Here is a 16527-nt window from a genome sequence, read left to right on the forward strand (position 1 = left end):
ATAAGTCCTTAGTGGAATGCAACCGCCAAAAAAAATGAAACAACGAAAAACTACGACACTCAAGAGCGATCATGATGATGACAACGAGAATGATCTGGAAATGAAACATCAAGATCATGAGGTACATCGGAATGATCCTATTCCTCATCATTTGTATCATTCGGAACATCATCAAGCTTCCATCAAGAAATTTGAATTAGCTGATCAAGTTCTCTACAAGAGAAAGCCTCAAGTCCTTTGTCCAATGTGCCGAATGTTTATGAATTCATTTCCGGAATCCTTAAATTCGGAAGAGTATGAACCATCGGTATTTGAGGAAGTGGCTAATATACTCACTCATGGATTACCGTTTCCTTTTTTTGTGTATTTATTTTACAAGTTATTTGCAGAAGTTGTCAATACGAGAGACGAATTTGTAGCAGCATGTTTATATTGTATTTCATTACTAGCATTATTTATAGTTTCTACTTCGTATCATGTCATGTGTTTAATTTATGGAAAATTTTCACCCAAGACTTATTGGTTTCGAATTGTGGATTATGCCACCATTTATTTATTTATTGCTGCATGTTATACTCCTTTTTTGATGGTCATTCAACTTGGCGTGTCGAATTTTTGGGGAAGATTGTTGACCATTGCAGTTTGGATTTTAGCTTGTTGTGGATTAATTAAGGCATTTTCAGAGGGACGACTTCTTCAAAAGATTAGCAACGCAACACTATTTAATGTCATGGGATGGATTGCATTGATCGGAATTCCTCAATCCATGTTTATTCACGTACCACTAGAGGCATATATAGGTCTCTTTTTTGGAGGAGGATGTTTTTCTTTTGGAATTGTGTTTTTAAATGGTGATGGTGTGATACCCTTTTCTCATGCTTGGTGGCACTTAATTTCAGTTTCTGGAATACTGTCACACTTTTTGAGTATTTATTGCTACATGTTTCAACTCGATGAGATGTTCCACCCGGAGCAGAGTTCTTTCAATTCTAAAGTTGTTTGGATGCAAATCGTTGATACTGTGAAGGGGGAACGAAAATTATTTGGCCATTCGACGCCATTCAAGTAGAAAAAACTTAGTTCTGGCTACGACACATATTTTCATGCAAATGGATGAATATTAATATGGTTTAGTTGTTTTTTTAAACTAAATTGTCTGCAGTATCAGACATTGTTGATGAAGGAACACTTGCAATGGATTATTTCCTTTTACAACATGCTCAAATGTCACAGCCACGTTTTTCTCAATTTCTAAAGATTCTGAAAGGTGGTTTCCCAAAGTTTTGTTGTAAAAAGCAGTCATGACTTACACGATCGTATTCATTGCTGTTTCTTTCTCGTTTTGCCCAATTTCAATTTTCTGGTGATCATTTTTGGCGAAATGAAAATTGGGGAACGATTGTCAAATGTCAACTTAAATCATCATTAAAAAAAATGTCATCTCCTTCACCATCACCCACTAACAACACTACTAGTAGTAGTGCCACCAACCATTCACCCACTCCATCACCCCAAACCACTCGTAAGAAAATTCTTCAAAAAACCCAAACTCTCGATGATGAAGACGATCTTGTCAGTCGTCAAAGCAATTCTCTCCGAGAACGATCCAAAGCCCATCCAATTTTCAAAACAGCATCCTCGTCATCTCAGTCGTCATCCCCATTGACCACGAATAGAGGATCCTCTTCCAAACAACAACCACTCAAAAGTTCTCTCTTTTCTCAACTCATCACCGAACAAGAATTTAGTAAAAATCATGTTTGGGTTGAAAAGAGTCAAATTCCAAACAAATCTTCCAAATCGTTGCAAGATCCATCTTCTGGAGACCTTTCTATGTATGTGGTTGGAAAATTATTGGAACGAAATGGAAATGTGGTAAATGTTGAAATTTTGCCAAATCAAATGCCACAACCAAAATTGCAAACTTTGAAAAACGCAAGTAACACCACCTCTACCACCATTCAATTACCAGTGATGGATGTCATGTTCATGAATCCTCCAAGTATGAACCAATTACAAGATTTGACACAATTGACACATGTCAGTGAACCATGTTTGATTTATTATTTAAAAAGTCGTGTCGAAGAGAATTCCAACAAGAAACCACTCGATGGTGATTTGATTTTCACAGATTGTGGAGGAGTTGCCATGTTGTCAACACTTGCTTTGAATCATCACACTGGTTCACATTCTCGTCATCATGAAAAAAATTCATTTGCCTTTCAAAAGAGTTCCTATTTATTGAATCATTTAGTCACCACACAACAAAATCAATCCATTATTGCTCTAGGAGATAGTTCGAGTGGAAAATCAACCACATTGGTTCGAATTTTGGAAGAAATTGGAGAAGTAACCAATAGTAAGATCATGACCAAAGTATTAGATGTCATTCGAGTGTTAGAGGCCTTCACAAATTCTAGCACTGAACAAAGCAAATTTAGCAGCCGTGTGACCAAAAACATTCATTTACAATTCAATACCAAGAACGACCACAAACAAATTCCATTACTGTGTGGAGCTTACTTTGAATGTGTGAATTTACAAGTGACTCATTCTCTGGTGAGAGTTATGGAAAAATTGGTCGATCAAAGTTCAACACATGTTGAAAAGATCAATCCAGATCAATTCATTCACAACTTTCATGTATTTTACCAATTAATGGCAGATGAAACCTCAAAAGAAAAGTACAAGTTGACACAATTACTCGATCATTCTCATTCAGGAAAATTATCATTTTCAATTATTCAAAATTCGTTGATGAATATTGGATTTACTGAGAAGGAAATTGGAGACGTCACCAAAATTTTATGTGCTCTTTTGCATTTGTTGAATTGTGATTTTGTTGAAAAGAATGACCGTTTGGCCATTTTATCAGAATCTTCGAAACCTTCCTTCCATAGAGCCATCAAATTATTAGGTGTGGATGAACAAGAATTGTTAAATACCATTGTGAAACCAAAAGTCAGTGTCAACTCAAGCTTGATGGAAACCTTTGCAGATGCTTCACAAGCCAATTACAACAAGGATTTAATCATCATGACTCTCTATGAAGGATTAGTACAATGGATGATGACACGTATGAATGAAATTTTGAAATCACCTTCTTCTCAGGAATTGCATGAAATTTCACTCTTCGATATTGGAACTGGTTTTGAAAGTCTCGCCACAGGTGTAGATGCTGCTCGAGGTGTGAAATTCAACTCTCTCGAACAATTGATTCAAAATTATGCGAATGAAAAGTTGAGAGATTTGGTAAATGAAAAGCTCTTGATGAATGCACAAGAGGTCTATCAGAAGGAAGAAATTGGATGGAAATGGATGGAATTTTCTGCCACTGCTTCTCTTCCATCCAAACTTGTGAAATTTTTAGAAGATGAAAAAGATGGAGTTTTTAGTGTGATAAAGAATCAATCGCTCAGCATGTTCAGAGGTTCTGATGAAGGAATGATTATTAGTGAGCTCTCTAAATTATTGTTAGAACAAACATCGAATCAGAGCTCTGATGAAACTCATGTGAACAGTTCAGCGACAATTTCTCCGTCCTCAAAACAACAACAACATTTATTCAAACCCAATCTTGCCGAAATGGAAATGTCACTTACTCATTTCAATGGAAAAGTCACTTACAAAGTCACCAATTGGTTCCAAAAAGCATTATTACCTGCTGACTCCATGTCGACACATACCAAAGAATTTCTTTCAAAATCTTCCAAGAATTCCATTGTTCAAACTGTTTACACTTCTCTATTGAATACTTGTCAGAATCGTTGTGATAGAAACAAGAAAACATCCAATGTTCAATTTGTCATGGACGTTCATAGAGAAAATTTAGAAAAACAATTGGAACAGTTGAAGAACACAGAGATGCATGTCATTTATTGCTTACGAACATTGTCTTCCTCATCATCATTCAATGACAAATTAATTTTGAAGCAATTGAGAAATTATTCCATCAATGATGTGGTTCGCTTGGCGAGAAAGAGTTTTGCTTCTAAAATTCCATATTCACAATTTGTGAAAAGATTTGGACCTACAAACAGTAGCAGTGGTGGCAATGACAATGAAACGAAACAAGTTTGTAAAAAGTTATTAGAAGAACACAAATGGATTGAGAATACTGATTTTAAACTTGGCAAGATTATGGTCCTTCTCAAACCAGCTCATGAGGCACTTTTGTATCACCAATAATAGATAAATAACAGAAAAAGAATTATTTGTTTTAATTGACTCATCCTGCTCGTGAATCAATTCACTGTTCAATCCAAAAATAATAATCATTTTTCAAACGTGAACACGTGATATCGAAAGATCAGAAATAAAAGGTTTGCTTCTCGTTGCTGCATCACCAAATTCAAACAACAAAAAATGTCTTCCTCATCATCTTCACAAAATGCAATCTTGGTTCTTGGCACCACAGGTGTTGGAAAAAGTAGTCTTTGTTCCTACTTGACCAATTCCAATCATTTTGCAATCAGTGAGGCAACATCATCATGCACTGCAAAGTGTGACCATTTCTTCTCGACTGAACTTGGTGTTCATGTCGTAGACACTCCTGGTTTGAGAGACACTCGTCAAACCAACCCTCCTTCTGGATCCACTATGCGTTTCGATCGTAATAGTCTCACCGCTGAAATTCTCTCTTACTGTAAACAGCATTCTTTCAACATTCGACTAGTCATTTTGTTGATTGACGTTTTACCTCGTTGCAGATTGGATGAAGATGTGAATTTCTTAATTACTACCATCACTGGACTCGCAAGTGAAACGGACAGTAGAATTTTGATGGCTTGTTCCAATCGTGAGACCCCTTCTCGTGTCACTCGAATGTATCCTGCTTATCCGTGTGTGCAATTGGATTGGAATGACACGATTGGAGGATATACTTTTGATAAGACCATTTAAATTGGTAACTATATGAAATCTCCTCTCAACATTTTATGGGACCTCAAAGATTGCATTAATTGCAAGAAGCAATTCTGTCCAAGAATTCCTGAACACTGTGCAGGTCATAATTGGGCCAAAAAACACCAATTTGCAAAACATCATCCCTCTACCAGTAGTATTCATCCAAGAGTGAAATTTGAACATAAGGGTCGCGAGGAGCCTTGTCATTCTGGAAAATGGGAAGGATTTTTACATGGATGGACTTGTTGCAAACGTGGAAAGGGTCACACCAGCTACAACAGAGAACCATGCGACTCTAAACATGTCTGTGATTCTACATGTGGTTTCTATTGTGAGAGTTGTGGACGTTTGGATTCCAAAAAGGGCTGTGTTGCTGTTTGTTCGATTTGTGGATCCTTACCACACTTGGGAGGATGTACACCATTTTGTTCTAAATGTCATAATCATCATGATCCCATTGGATGTGTTGAATATTGCATCTCTTGCAATGGGACTTGTCCTTGTACGAATCGAATGACTCATCAGCACGCCTATGAATGATCCTCAAAAACAAATATCATTCATTCAGATGAAATTATCATTCAGATTTTCATTTAGGTTCATTTAAGAGAGAGATCATTGTCCAAAATAAATAGCCTCCATTATCCTAAATCTGAAATTGACATTAATTCAAAAACCCCAAAATGACACAATTGTTGCAAGGCATCGAAGCCGATTTGAAAGGTTTAGCTTTACATCGGCGACGGTATGCCAGGCAATATTTTCATTCTATCATCCTTTAAAGTAACAAGACTCCGATTCAACCATCTCAAGAGCCAGCGTCGCAGCAATGAATAACTTAAAGTAATGAATGGCTCACCATTAGAACAGCATCGTCGTGCTCAAACAAAATTAAGCGCAAGAATTGTGGTTTTGGTGAATTTTATTCATTTTTTTTTGAGTGAGGATTTGAAAACATTTTTAAAGCCAAATCTAATTGTTTGGTGGATGATTGGATCCTTATAAATCATTGTCATCAATTGGTCGGAACGGAAGAAAGGTTGTAACTGTGTTGTTCTCTATTTATTGTTGGCTGGCCATTTCAGTGGTGGAGGATGAGGAAGAAGGTTGAGTGGATTGAGGTTGTGAATTATTGGTTGAGGTCATCACGGATTGATCATTGTTTGTTTCTGTTGAGGTCGAATGGTTGGAAGCAGAAGATGGTTTTGTGTCAACGGAAGAATGAGAAGTGTCTCCATCTTTTGGTTTTTGATAAACATAGAGTGGAATGTGTAGCTCTTCCTCTTGTACAACTTCCATTTTCTTTTCTGGCAATCGCCAATTTACGTTGCCATCAAATTTGAGCAATTCGAGATATCGTTGTGGACTTTTCACTTTTTTCAATTCTTCAGAAACCAAATCGACAATGTTGCTGTCCAAAGTGAAATGAACGTTGGCAATCAGTTTGTCGAGAGCAAGGTCGCTCTCTTCTTCTTCTTCATCCAAATCATGAATGGATGCATAAGAGGCTGTCTTTTTAGGATCGGCCACTGCTGTCACATTATTTTGCATGGGCATGACTCCTGATTGTTTTTCTTTTTCAATTTCTCGAGAGACTTGAGCTTCAAAATTCTTGAGAGCATTGGCAATGGCTGCTTGTTTGAATTTGATAATGACTTGGCAAATCTCAACTCCCGCAGCGAGTAAGAACACCTCAGCGTGTGTCTCACGTTTGCTGCTAAAGAAATCATTCATGAATAACCCAAGTTTCTTATTGAAACCTTGCTCTCTATAGAATTTCTCAAATCTGCTAATCATTTTCTTTTGAATGAGAGACTGCAAGGAGTCTACTTGATAGTGAGACACAAGTTTGGTAATAAGAGCAACAAGTCTAAACTTGGCCTTTTCAAATCTTGTCAAAGATACGTCCTTATAGTGCTCCAAAATAATTTTCTTGGCCTCAACCTCTTTCCCCAAAGTTGAAGATTGTTGGGCATTCACAAAAACGCTCTTAACAAGATCAGGCAAGACCATCATAGTCGATCTTGATAATTGCTCAATACCCATTGTTTTTTCGAGAGTGACATTGTAGTTACATTCTTTGCACATGATTGTGCATGTACCAGCCTTAAGTCTCTTTCTAATCTTGGGAGAATTGCAGCTAGGACACTCTTTAGCATCAAAATTTTTGCAGCATGCAACTGTTGGATATACTCCGATACAGTTTGGTAAATTGAATTTAGCAATGGTTTCGATCATGATGTCTCTAATGTCATCCTTGACAGCATCTGCTTTGTTCAAAACAAAAATGATTGGAATTCCTTTGAGCTCCTCTTTACAGAATTCTGCTTCAAACGGTTGGAATCTTGCCTGAGTCAAGTCAATGACGTACCACACCACATGAACATGTTTTGATAGGCTTTCTTCTTGTCTTATTTTCTTGAAAAATCGTCTTGTATCGGCAACAAATCCATCTTGAATGTAACCATGTTCAATGCCTCTACTGTCGTAAATGACTACAGGACTATGTTCACCAGTATATTTGGTATATCGTTGTGTGATTGGTTTACCTTCACCAATTTCGGCTAAGCTTTTTCCAAACACAGCGTTCACAAGGGAGCTTTTCCCACTTCCACTTCCTCCCAACAACAAAATATTTGGTTTTTGTGTTTGCTGAGTCACTGTAGAACAATTCTGTTCCAATTTTTGTTTCAATTGGTTAAACTCTTCATAAATTATTTTTGAGGTAGGGTCCTTCTCAATTATCGTGAATAATTCTCCATATTCTTTTTTCAACTTATCCACCTCAGATTTTTCAATGAGTTTCACTCGGGCTTTGGTCCACCTTTTTCTTCTCACAAAATCAAAAGGACTAAAAGCATGAGACCAATGTTTTTGGTCATCGTGCCATTCGTTCGCATATTCCCAAGAATCTTCTCCTTCATTAATCCAGTCTTTTGTTAAATACTTCCAACCGTCATTAAGAGCCTTCTTTTCAATTGTTTCTTTGGATATTGGGGTTGAATTTGAGCTTCTCCAATGTCCTTCGGAAGGAATAGAAAATTCACCAAATATCTTACGCGTTTGTACTTCATAAATCACATCCACCACTATTACTTTGAGTTTATCGGATGAGGCTGATGATGAGGTATTATTATTGATTGTTGTTGTGGCTCCGGAGAGTCCTTGCAACGAACTTGATGAGTTGCTACTATTCATATCACTCATTGTGGATGATGATGATGAAGTGTTTTTAGTATATCCTCAAAGAGCGCAATCGTCAATTCAAACAACCAACAGAAAACCAGCGTTGTTGTTTTGTTTCGGCCTATTTTTTTGTTGATTGAATTATAACGTTGGATGATAACTTGATAACTTGAACCATAGAATTTTATTCAATTTCTTCATCGAATCATCCAATGGATGTCATGAAGGAACACACACACACGATGATTCTTCATTGTGTCAGCATTAGAGATGAAAGGAATCAAAAGCAAAAAAATGATTTCATTGTTGGAAGAAGAAAAGGAAAAGAAATTTTCATCGTCGGGAGAAGACGAAAGTACTGTTGGATTGGATGCGAACGGATCTCAAGGCTCTTCTTCATCACTGCTACAATCAACAACCACTACTACTACTACTTCGTTAAATGATACCAACAATAATAATGGATCGTCATCATCAGCCACTGATCTCACCAATAATAATAATAATAATAATAACGATGGTGATGCCAGTCCTGGTGGATCGGATACCACCATGACCCTTGATCAATTATTCCCTAGTGGTAATAGCTCTTCGGGTTTGAATAGTACCACTACAACAAAGAAAAAGAAGAAGAGAGGACAACATTCAAATTTATTTGCCCTGACTGTAGCTCCGAATTATGACAAGTCGTTGGAAAAGTATAAACCACTGATTCAAGTGGATCCATCACTGGAACTCTTCTCTAAATACAAATCACAGTCTGTAGCTGATGATTCATCTAACAATGGCACAACTGACACGACTTCAACAGGAGTGCTTTCAACCGACACTGCAAACACCACTCTGTCCAAAAACATGATTCCTTTAGAGATAGTGGAGCAAGCGAAAGTAATTCCAGGATTGTTTTTGGAAGGATTTTTAGAGTATTATCAATCGGGGCTGTTCACTGATGCAACAGTGATTTGTTGTTCCAAAGAGTATCGTGTTCACAAGTTGATTGTTTGCTATAGATCCGGATACTTTAGACGAGTTTTCTCCACAGACCCCACTGTTCAAGTCCATACCATTGATGATAAGGCACCAAGCATGGATTTGTGCAATCTGGATGAAGTATTTCCCTTTGTGATTGGTAAGTTCATCACATTCTACAACAGATTTTGAAAAGATTGATGGAAATGCACCTAATCACGAATTTTCAACAATGTTTAGACTTTCTTTACACTGGAAAGATCGAAATAACACAATTCAATGTTGTGTCTCTAAAGTTAATAGCTAACCTATTGGATATTTCTCCACTAAAATGTGAGGTTGAAAACTTTTTAGTCGCATATGTGAACGAGGAAAATGTTTTTGATATTTTGAATTCTGCCATTCAGTCCAATGACAGTGCTATCAAGAACATTTGTGTTGATTCCATTGCATTTCATTTTGATACTTTATATGGCAAATTTGTAGATAAGGTGTTCAAAACCTCCTGTGATGACACCTCCCAAAAAATTCCTCTGGATATTTTCTTCGCAGTTATTGGAAACAAAAACATGAAGAGCAATGTCAACGAGTTAAGAGTTAAGATTGTGTCAAACATTGTTGAGCAGTTTATTAAGGAATTTAACGCCATGGAGAATATTGAATTATTCAAACAAATGATTAATGCGGCCACAGAGTCAAAATCTCTCGACCTGAATTTAGCCATCAAGTATTTGAAGTATTGCGACACTCGCGGAGAAGAGTTACACGAACAATCGGTACGATGCTCTCAGTCACTTGCATTTAACTTCCATTTCCTGCTTACTTCTCCATCTTCCAATATTATTTATGAAATTTTACCTTCTTCTTTCGTAGAGTTACTGAAGTACGATGAGCTTTATATTAAGGACGAAGATCAAGTCTATGATATTGCATGCAAGTATGTCGAACACAACAAGGACACACTCACAGAGGACCAAAAGAAGGAAATTTTCAAATGTGTTCGTTACACTTATTTGAGCGTTCAACTTTTGACAAAACTCAAACAAGACCCACTATTCATTTCCAAAGAAGATATTTTGGAGGCTCTATGGGCCAGAGTTGGAAGACTGGAGGGAAAGAAAGTCGATGAAAGCATTTACAGTCTCAGACCAAGAAAAAATCGTGTATTTATTTATGAGAAAGATTTTGATACGAACGGAATTTTGTACTGGCTTGGTTGTAATTACAACCAAGAGACATATATGAATCCAATCGATAGAGGGTATGTTTTATTTGCTCAGTTCATTGTTAATTACTGACCTTCTTTTCTGATTCTCTCACGAATACAATTCAATCCAGATTGGTGACAGTGAGTGTGACTGCTAATTACGAAGTCGGTAAAGCGCAAGATTTAATTAGTCACGAACCAGCAAAATGTAATCTTGTGGGAAAGGCCAACACTCAAATTAACATCAAGTTTGAAACTCTCAAAATTATGCCTACGAAATACACTCTGAGACATACCATGTCAAGAGATGGAGAGGCTTTAAGATATTGGACCCTCAGTGCAAGTGTTGATGGTGTCACATATGTGGACCTCATTGTGCACAACAATGACACAACGTTAAATCTAAAAGGCTCTACTGGATCTTGGGACATTGAAGCCAATGGCAATTATTACCAATATTTCAGAATTACTCAAACTGGAAACAATTCTTCCAACAACAATTATCTTTCGATGGCTGGATTGGAAATGTATGGTTTAGTTCACCGCATTTGCGAGGAATAAATACAAAATGTAGTTATGAAAGAGCATCAGCTAACAACTTCCCAACCAGAAGTTTTTGATGTTGTACTTTATTGAAAATTCTCTTCTTTTCAACTCGTTGCCCCAACACGGTTATATATGAGAACTATTCTGTACTATTTAACTTCACCAATTTTTGTAAATTAAACAATTATTTAATTAATATTAATTTCTCAAATTAGGATCTTGTGTGACATCGTCAGCCTCTTGTTCTTTGCTTTCTGTAGTTTCTGTATTATCTTTTTCTTTCTGTTCTTCCTTTGTTGCCACATTGGTTTTGGTGATCTTTGAAACCTTATCCTCGTCGTCACCTCTCATGAGCAAACAGAATGGAATTGTAGAGAGCAAAACAACCACTACAGTACCTGCAATGACAGGAATTGGATAATCCTTCACAAGTTGTTGAGCTTTGTCGATTACTTGTTGGGTGATACCGCTCCATGAAGTGCTTGACTCAGTGTTTTCCACAAGTTTCGACTTTTTCTCCTTTTCAACTTCAAACTTCTTCTTCCATGTTTTGGAAGCATATTCCTGAGCTACATTTTCATTATGTGTAATGAGGAAATTATCAAAGAAAGTATTTTGTTGCATGGTCCAAATTTCAATAAAAACTGCTCCAATCTTTTGTGACAGATTCGATGGTTGTTTGTCTTCGAAATAGTTTGGATTAGGAATCTTTCTTGGACTCCATGGACCCTTGTAGAGAGGATTTTTAACTTTTGGAGGAACCCATTTTCCTTTGTAGTTTGGATTCTTAATGAGACGAGGCTCCCATTTTCCACAGCCATGTTGTTCACACTTGGGATTTCTTATAGTTGGTGCCTCCCATTTACCATCTTCATCATCATCCCATTCGGCTGGTTTTCTTGCCTCTGGATCTGGAATATATTCTGGTTCATTTGGTAACCAATCTTCTGGCATCTTATCTTCTGGATCTGGAATAAATTCTGGAAGTGTTTCATCCCAATCTTCTGGTTTTTTGGCCTCAGGGTCATCCATAAATTCTTCATCGACCCAATCCTTTGGTTTCGAATCAGTAGGATCATCAATTTCTTTTGGTGGCACAATAGATGGATCAAATTCTTCAAATAATGATCCCTTTCTTGCCGTTTCACCGTCAATCTTGATTTCAAAAGTATTATCCTTCCTGACAATGAGTGTGTAGAGATGAGACAACTCGTCATTCTTGATAGCTGGAGCATTCTTCAAATGTTTTTCTTCCCATGTATTACTCTTTGGATTAAAATGTCTCAAAATGAAATGAACCTTATTATTGGCACCACACAAATCAGGACCAAACATGATAATATATGGAGATTCATTGTTCAATACCTCCAAAGTTGTAATCTTTGAATCATCTAATAATTTAATATAAGCACCTCCACATGACAGTTTACTATCAAATTTCACTTCATATTGAACAATTAAATCCTTATTCTCATTATCAATAGGAGGAGTAATTCTTGACGCAACACCATAGTGTTGTCCAGCGTGTTTCATCAACAAGCCTTTATCTCCAGCATTGGAAACAACATTTCCTGTGGCTCCTGTCCATTCCACTTGTTGATTGGCGTATTTTTCATCTTTACTCTTCACCCATCGGCCTGATCCGAAAGGATCTTCATTAAAATTATCAAAAAACAATACATCATGATCTGGAACCGAAGGAGCAGTATATCTTGCCTCTTGGTGCTTGATAGAAGAAGAAGAGGCTTCATCAAAATTTGGTTCCTCATCGGTTACTGCGGAAGTGGTAACTGTAACCTCTTCCTTGTTGTTGTTTGAAGAGGCTTTCACGAAATGATAATGACTCGTTGTTGATCCGAAATTTTCCAATGATGTTGCAATCACCAGAAAGATGAGCACAAAAAGAAGCAGCAAAGCTTGCGACTTGTTGTTGTGAAACATTTTTTTGGTTCCGAAAATTTGAAATTCCGAGAGAGAAGGATTCCACACACTCGTACTCGCACACGTGTTTCAGAGTCATGTCGAATTTGGTTGTTGTTTGGATCTCAGGTGAGTCTCGTCACCAAACTCGTGTGTGTGTGGCGTTGGAGGACAATCCTTGATGATGACGGCGACTCAATGAGAAAGAGATGTGACAAATTTGGAAGTGACTTTAAGAATGCTCTTGTCTGTTTGGGAATTCTACTAGTCAAAACTCAGTTGAAAGAAATTGTGTCATTCTTTATCTTGTTGTGTTTAGCCTGTGTTAGGTTTCTAGATATACAAGCCACAAGAAAGTGTTCTATTGGTGCTCTAATAAACTTCTACATCGATTCAATAAATGCTGTGCTGGCTTATCCACAGTGTTGGTTCCTGAACTGTTAGGTTTGTGAAGAAAGGCCTCGAAATGAGTAATTGCCTCTGCATACTCTCCTTGAAAATAATAATCACATGCCTTATTGTAGAGAGTCCATCTTCCTTTCTTTTCTTGCTCTTGTAATTCATACATCCATTCATCTGCGAGCAAAAATAAGTTAATTGTTAAATGTCAAACTTGAACATACCTTCTTTGACTGCCGTACTTTCTCCTAATTCAAAAATTTTAGTGGCAGTCTTATTGGTGAGAGTTTGATCGTCCATAAATAGAGGAGATGTGTATGCAGAATCATCAATCATGTCTCGAGTGTCCACGTAACGCATCATGAATTGGTCAATCTGAGTGCTCACTCTTTCAGACATGACAATTTCTAAATCTAATCTCTTTGCCGTTTCAAGCATTATTTCATTGTTGTGTTTGAAACTGCTCAAAATAGTAAAGTGTTTCATCTCAGAATTACCGATATTACCACAATGGCTTAATTGCGAACAAATAGCAACTCTAAAATTGAGGGCATCCATTAAGTGTGCATATCTTTTCCAACATTCAAGATTTTTCCATCTCAACGTTTTAAACTTTGTTAATTTTTCGATCGTAATATGAGCTGTTGACACTGCTACTTTTTCATGACGAGGTAAGTTTGTGACTGCATTATATGCTAAATTGATAACATCATTCTCTGTTCCAATGAGAGAACCTCCTCGTGTTTTTATGATAGCATTCAGCTGATCAAACACATCAGACAATAATTGTAGAACGTCTCGTGCTGGTGCCTCTTGAATGATTTCATTAAGCCCTTCCATGTAAATTGAAACCATGGTGATCATTTTGTGTTCCAAGTGTAGGGCGAATAAATTTCGTGTGGATGAAAACTTCTTTTTACGATCAGACATTGTCATGGTTCGATTTAGGGTTGGTCTAGAGGGTTTTGACTGAACAACATCAGGTATACTGTTTGTGGAGGTATTAGAAACTTTTGTGACACTACCCTCGTTGGCTGAATCTAGTTGTTGAGGCTCTTGATCGTCAACCAATCCTTCAATTTGAGCAATGAGATGAGGTGGAATAAAACATCTGTACTGTTTCATTCGGTATACCATGAAGAGAAAGGTGTGTTGTAAATGTCTAACTTCTGAGAATCTGCTAAAGTTGATCTCAATTTTATCGAGATCCATATCAGAAACAGTGTCAAAAAGCTCAATCAAATCATAAAATGGTGACACAACTTTGTGAGAGAGAAATATTCCAATCGAGGTGCTGATAATGACAATAAAAATAGAGGCAACCACAGCAGAACAAACTCCAATTGTAGAGGTCGATACAAAGCTCCAATTTGGAACAGCATAGACAATAAACCAGTCAATGTTATAATCAGTACATAGGCGTTGAACGCTAATAAACATGTATCTTGATCCTGAAAAAGATGTCTTTTGATTGCAATGAATTTCTTTCAAGACAGGATACTTGTTCTGGATGTCTTGAGCCACGACAGACATGACTGGATCCTCCAATGAAGAAAGGTCTAATCGCTTTGATTTTCCTGTTGCGTCCCATGTAACAAAGGGTACATCCTCATCAAAAGCAACAATATAATTCGTATCTGACTCAATGACCATACTTCTGGATCCCAGTGTATCTGACTTTGTGTACTTTTTCAAATAACTGGAGATTGAGCCCACAGAGAGATCATAACCAAAGTAGTATTTAAAATTATTACCGTTCACTGGTGAGGGAAGTTTCCAACTATTGATAAGACTCAAGAAAGCATATTGAGGCATGGTTTTGTCAGTATACGATGGAGTGAAAGCTGGTCTTCCAGCAAACTTGTTTCCAATCTCAATAATTACACTCATATCAAACGGTGAAAGTATTACATCGGGTGTTGAATTGTGATGACAATAATCGTCATTATTCTCAAAATTTTGACAAAGATATAATTTCTGATCAACCAGGTTTGTATCCACTAATGTAGGCTGTCCATTCCAAGAGATTATTCCGTAACATGTACCTATAAGGATTCAAAGAAGTGAAATGATCAATATATATATTATCGCCATGATATACTAAATGTTCATCACAATAACTTACCAATATCGTCACCAATATAAGTCGTAGTGGTTAATCCAGCCTGAAATTGCGTTTCTGACTTGTAAAGTGCATACATTTGTCTTTCGATCCAGGTCTTATTCGAATAATCAAGCATGGATGTCAATTGACTTTTTGTAGCTGCCGATATCCGCACCACATTTCCTATTGTTTGTTGAATGTATGTAGCCAACTTATCAGATTGTAAACCTTTGACATTTGAACTGAGACTATATATTGAGGGCAGTAATGAACCTAACCACACTGCAGATAGTATCAAGACACTAATGATGACACTTCCACAAAGTAGCAGTATGAGAAAAAACTTGATCGACGAAAACATTCGCCAGAACCAATTCAAAATCATGTATCCTCCATATTCCAACATGGTAGAATCCTCACTGGAACTGATGGATTCTTTATCGGCGCCACCAAAATTTGCATCCTTATTTACAGAACCACCACCAGCACCACCCTCTCGATGCATGGTTGCTGCTGCTGAATGAATACTTCGATCGGAGGAGGGGTGGTTTTTAAACGGTGGTTGGGGCTGTGATAAACTCACGTTAGAAGATCTTAGAGGAACAAATAAATGAGGTGGTGGTTGATTGAGGTTAATGATTCCATTGGCTGGTATGGGCGCAGAGAAGGAACTTCTTCTGGATCGTGGGTTGGTGGAGTTTGTTGTTGTTGTGGCGAATGTGGGACCTCCCACATGAATTTGAGGAGAATGAGAAGAGGAGGATCCTCGTGAGGAGACGGAAGATGAGCTTGTCGAAGGGTGAAGATGTTGGGAGGATAATCGTCGTTGTTGTTGTTGTTGTTGTTGGGAGGATTGAGATGATGGTTTTTGGTCATTCGATGATGAGGATGATGAAGAAACTTCAGATGCAAACAACTGAACCGTGAGGCTCGGAAGCACTCGTTTGTTTTTCGTAGTTGCCAATGGCACGTTGTTGTTATTCATGTTGTTGAAGTTGTTATTGAAGTTGTTCGGGTACGTTGCCATCTTTTGAAGTGTTGTTGCCTAGTGGATGTTCTCTTCTTGTTGGAGGAAAACGAGATAATTTAAAGGTTCGATGTTGTTGTTGTTGTTCTTGTTGTTGTTGTTTGCATGAGAGGAATAATATTCTCTTCTTCAAATCTCTAATAATAAAACAACCGAAATTGATGATGATTTTGTTTTGTCTGTTGACCTGTAATGACAATCATAAATTGTTTCTGAAACAACTTGCGGGAACATGCAGAGAGATATAAAATCTCCAGAGAGGAC

General features: G+C 37.3%; 7 protein-coding genes across 7 annotated transcripts; 4 read left to right on the plus strand and 3 right to left on the minus strand.

Moving 5' to 3' along the window:
• Window positions 1-34: 34 nt before the first annotated feature.
• FDP41_013108 (uncharacterized protein) lies at window positions 35-1069 on the plus strand (the record flags this gene model as incomplete). Its single annotated transcript, XM_044703702.1, has 1 exon — window positions 35-1069. The coding sequence occupies one exon, from the start codon at window positions 35-37 to the stop codon at window positions 1067-1069; it is 1035 nt and encodes a 344-aa protein (XP_044565338.1).
• Window positions 1070-1434: 365 nt separating this feature from the next.
• FDP41_013109 (uncharacterized protein) lies at window positions 1435-4188 on the plus strand (the record flags this gene model as incomplete). The annotated part of the gene is made up of 1 exon (XM_044703703.1): window positions 1435-4188. The coding sequence occupies one exon, from the start codon at window positions 1435-1437 to the stop codon at window positions 4186-4188; it is 2754 nt and encodes a 917-aa protein (XP_044565339.1).
• A 177-nt stretch (window positions 4189-4365) lies between these two features.
• Window positions 4366-4902, plus strand: FDP41_013110 (uncharacterized protein; the record flags this gene model as incomplete). The annotated part of the gene is made up of 1 exon (XM_044703705.1): window positions 4366-4902. The coding sequence occupies one exon, from the start codon at window positions 4366-4368 to the stop codon at window positions 4900-4902; it is 537 nt and encodes a 178-aa protein (XP_044565340.1).
• A 1065-nt stretch (window positions 4903-5967) lies between these two features.
• FDP41_013111 (uncharacterized protein) lies at window positions 5968-8112 on the minus strand (the record flags this gene model as incomplete). The annotated part of the gene is made up of 1 exon (XM_044703706.1): window positions 5968-8112. One exon carries the CDS (start codon window positions 8110-8112, stop codon window positions 5968-5970), a length of 2145 nt encoding a protein of 714 aa, XP_044565341.1.
• A 273-nt stretch (window positions 8113-8385) lies between these two features.
• Window positions 8386-10828, plus strand: FDP41_013112 (uncharacterized protein; the record flags this gene model as incomplete). The annotated part of the gene is made up of 3 exons (XM_044703707.1): window positions 8386-9220; window positions 9301-10321; window positions 10399-10828. 3 exons carry the CDS (start codon window positions 8386-8388, stop codon window positions 10826-10828), a joined length of 2286 nt encoding a protein of 761 aa, XP_044565342.1.
• A 183-nt stretch (window positions 10829-11011) lies between these two features.
• On the minus strand, window positions 11012-12754 carry FDP41_013113 (uncharacterized protein; the record flags this gene model as incomplete). Its single annotated transcript, XM_044703708.1, has 1 exon — window positions 11012-12754. One exon carries the CDS (start codon window positions 12752-12754, stop codon window positions 11012-11014), a length of 1743 nt encoding a protein of 580 aa, XP_044565343.1.
• Window positions 12755-13094: 340 nt separating this feature from the next.
• FDP41_013114 (uncharacterized protein) lies at window positions 13095-16221 on the minus strand (the record flags this gene model as incomplete). The annotated part of the gene is made up of 3 exons (XM_044703709.1): window positions 13095-13309; window positions 13357-15177; window positions 15258-16221. 3 exons carry the CDS (start codon window positions 16219-16221, stop codon window positions 13095-13097), a joined length of 3000 nt encoding a protein of 999 aa, XP_044565344.1.
• Between the last annotated feature and the right edge of the window lie 306 nt (window positions 16222-16527).

The sequence above is a fragment of the Naegleria fowleri genome (genome assembly GCF_008403515.1).
Source record: "Naegleria fowleri strain ATCC 30894 chromosome Unknown tig17, whole genome shotgun sequence".
Lineage (NCBI taxonomy): Eukaryota > Heterolobosea > Eutetramitea > Acrasida > Naegleriidae > Naegleria > Naegleria fowleri.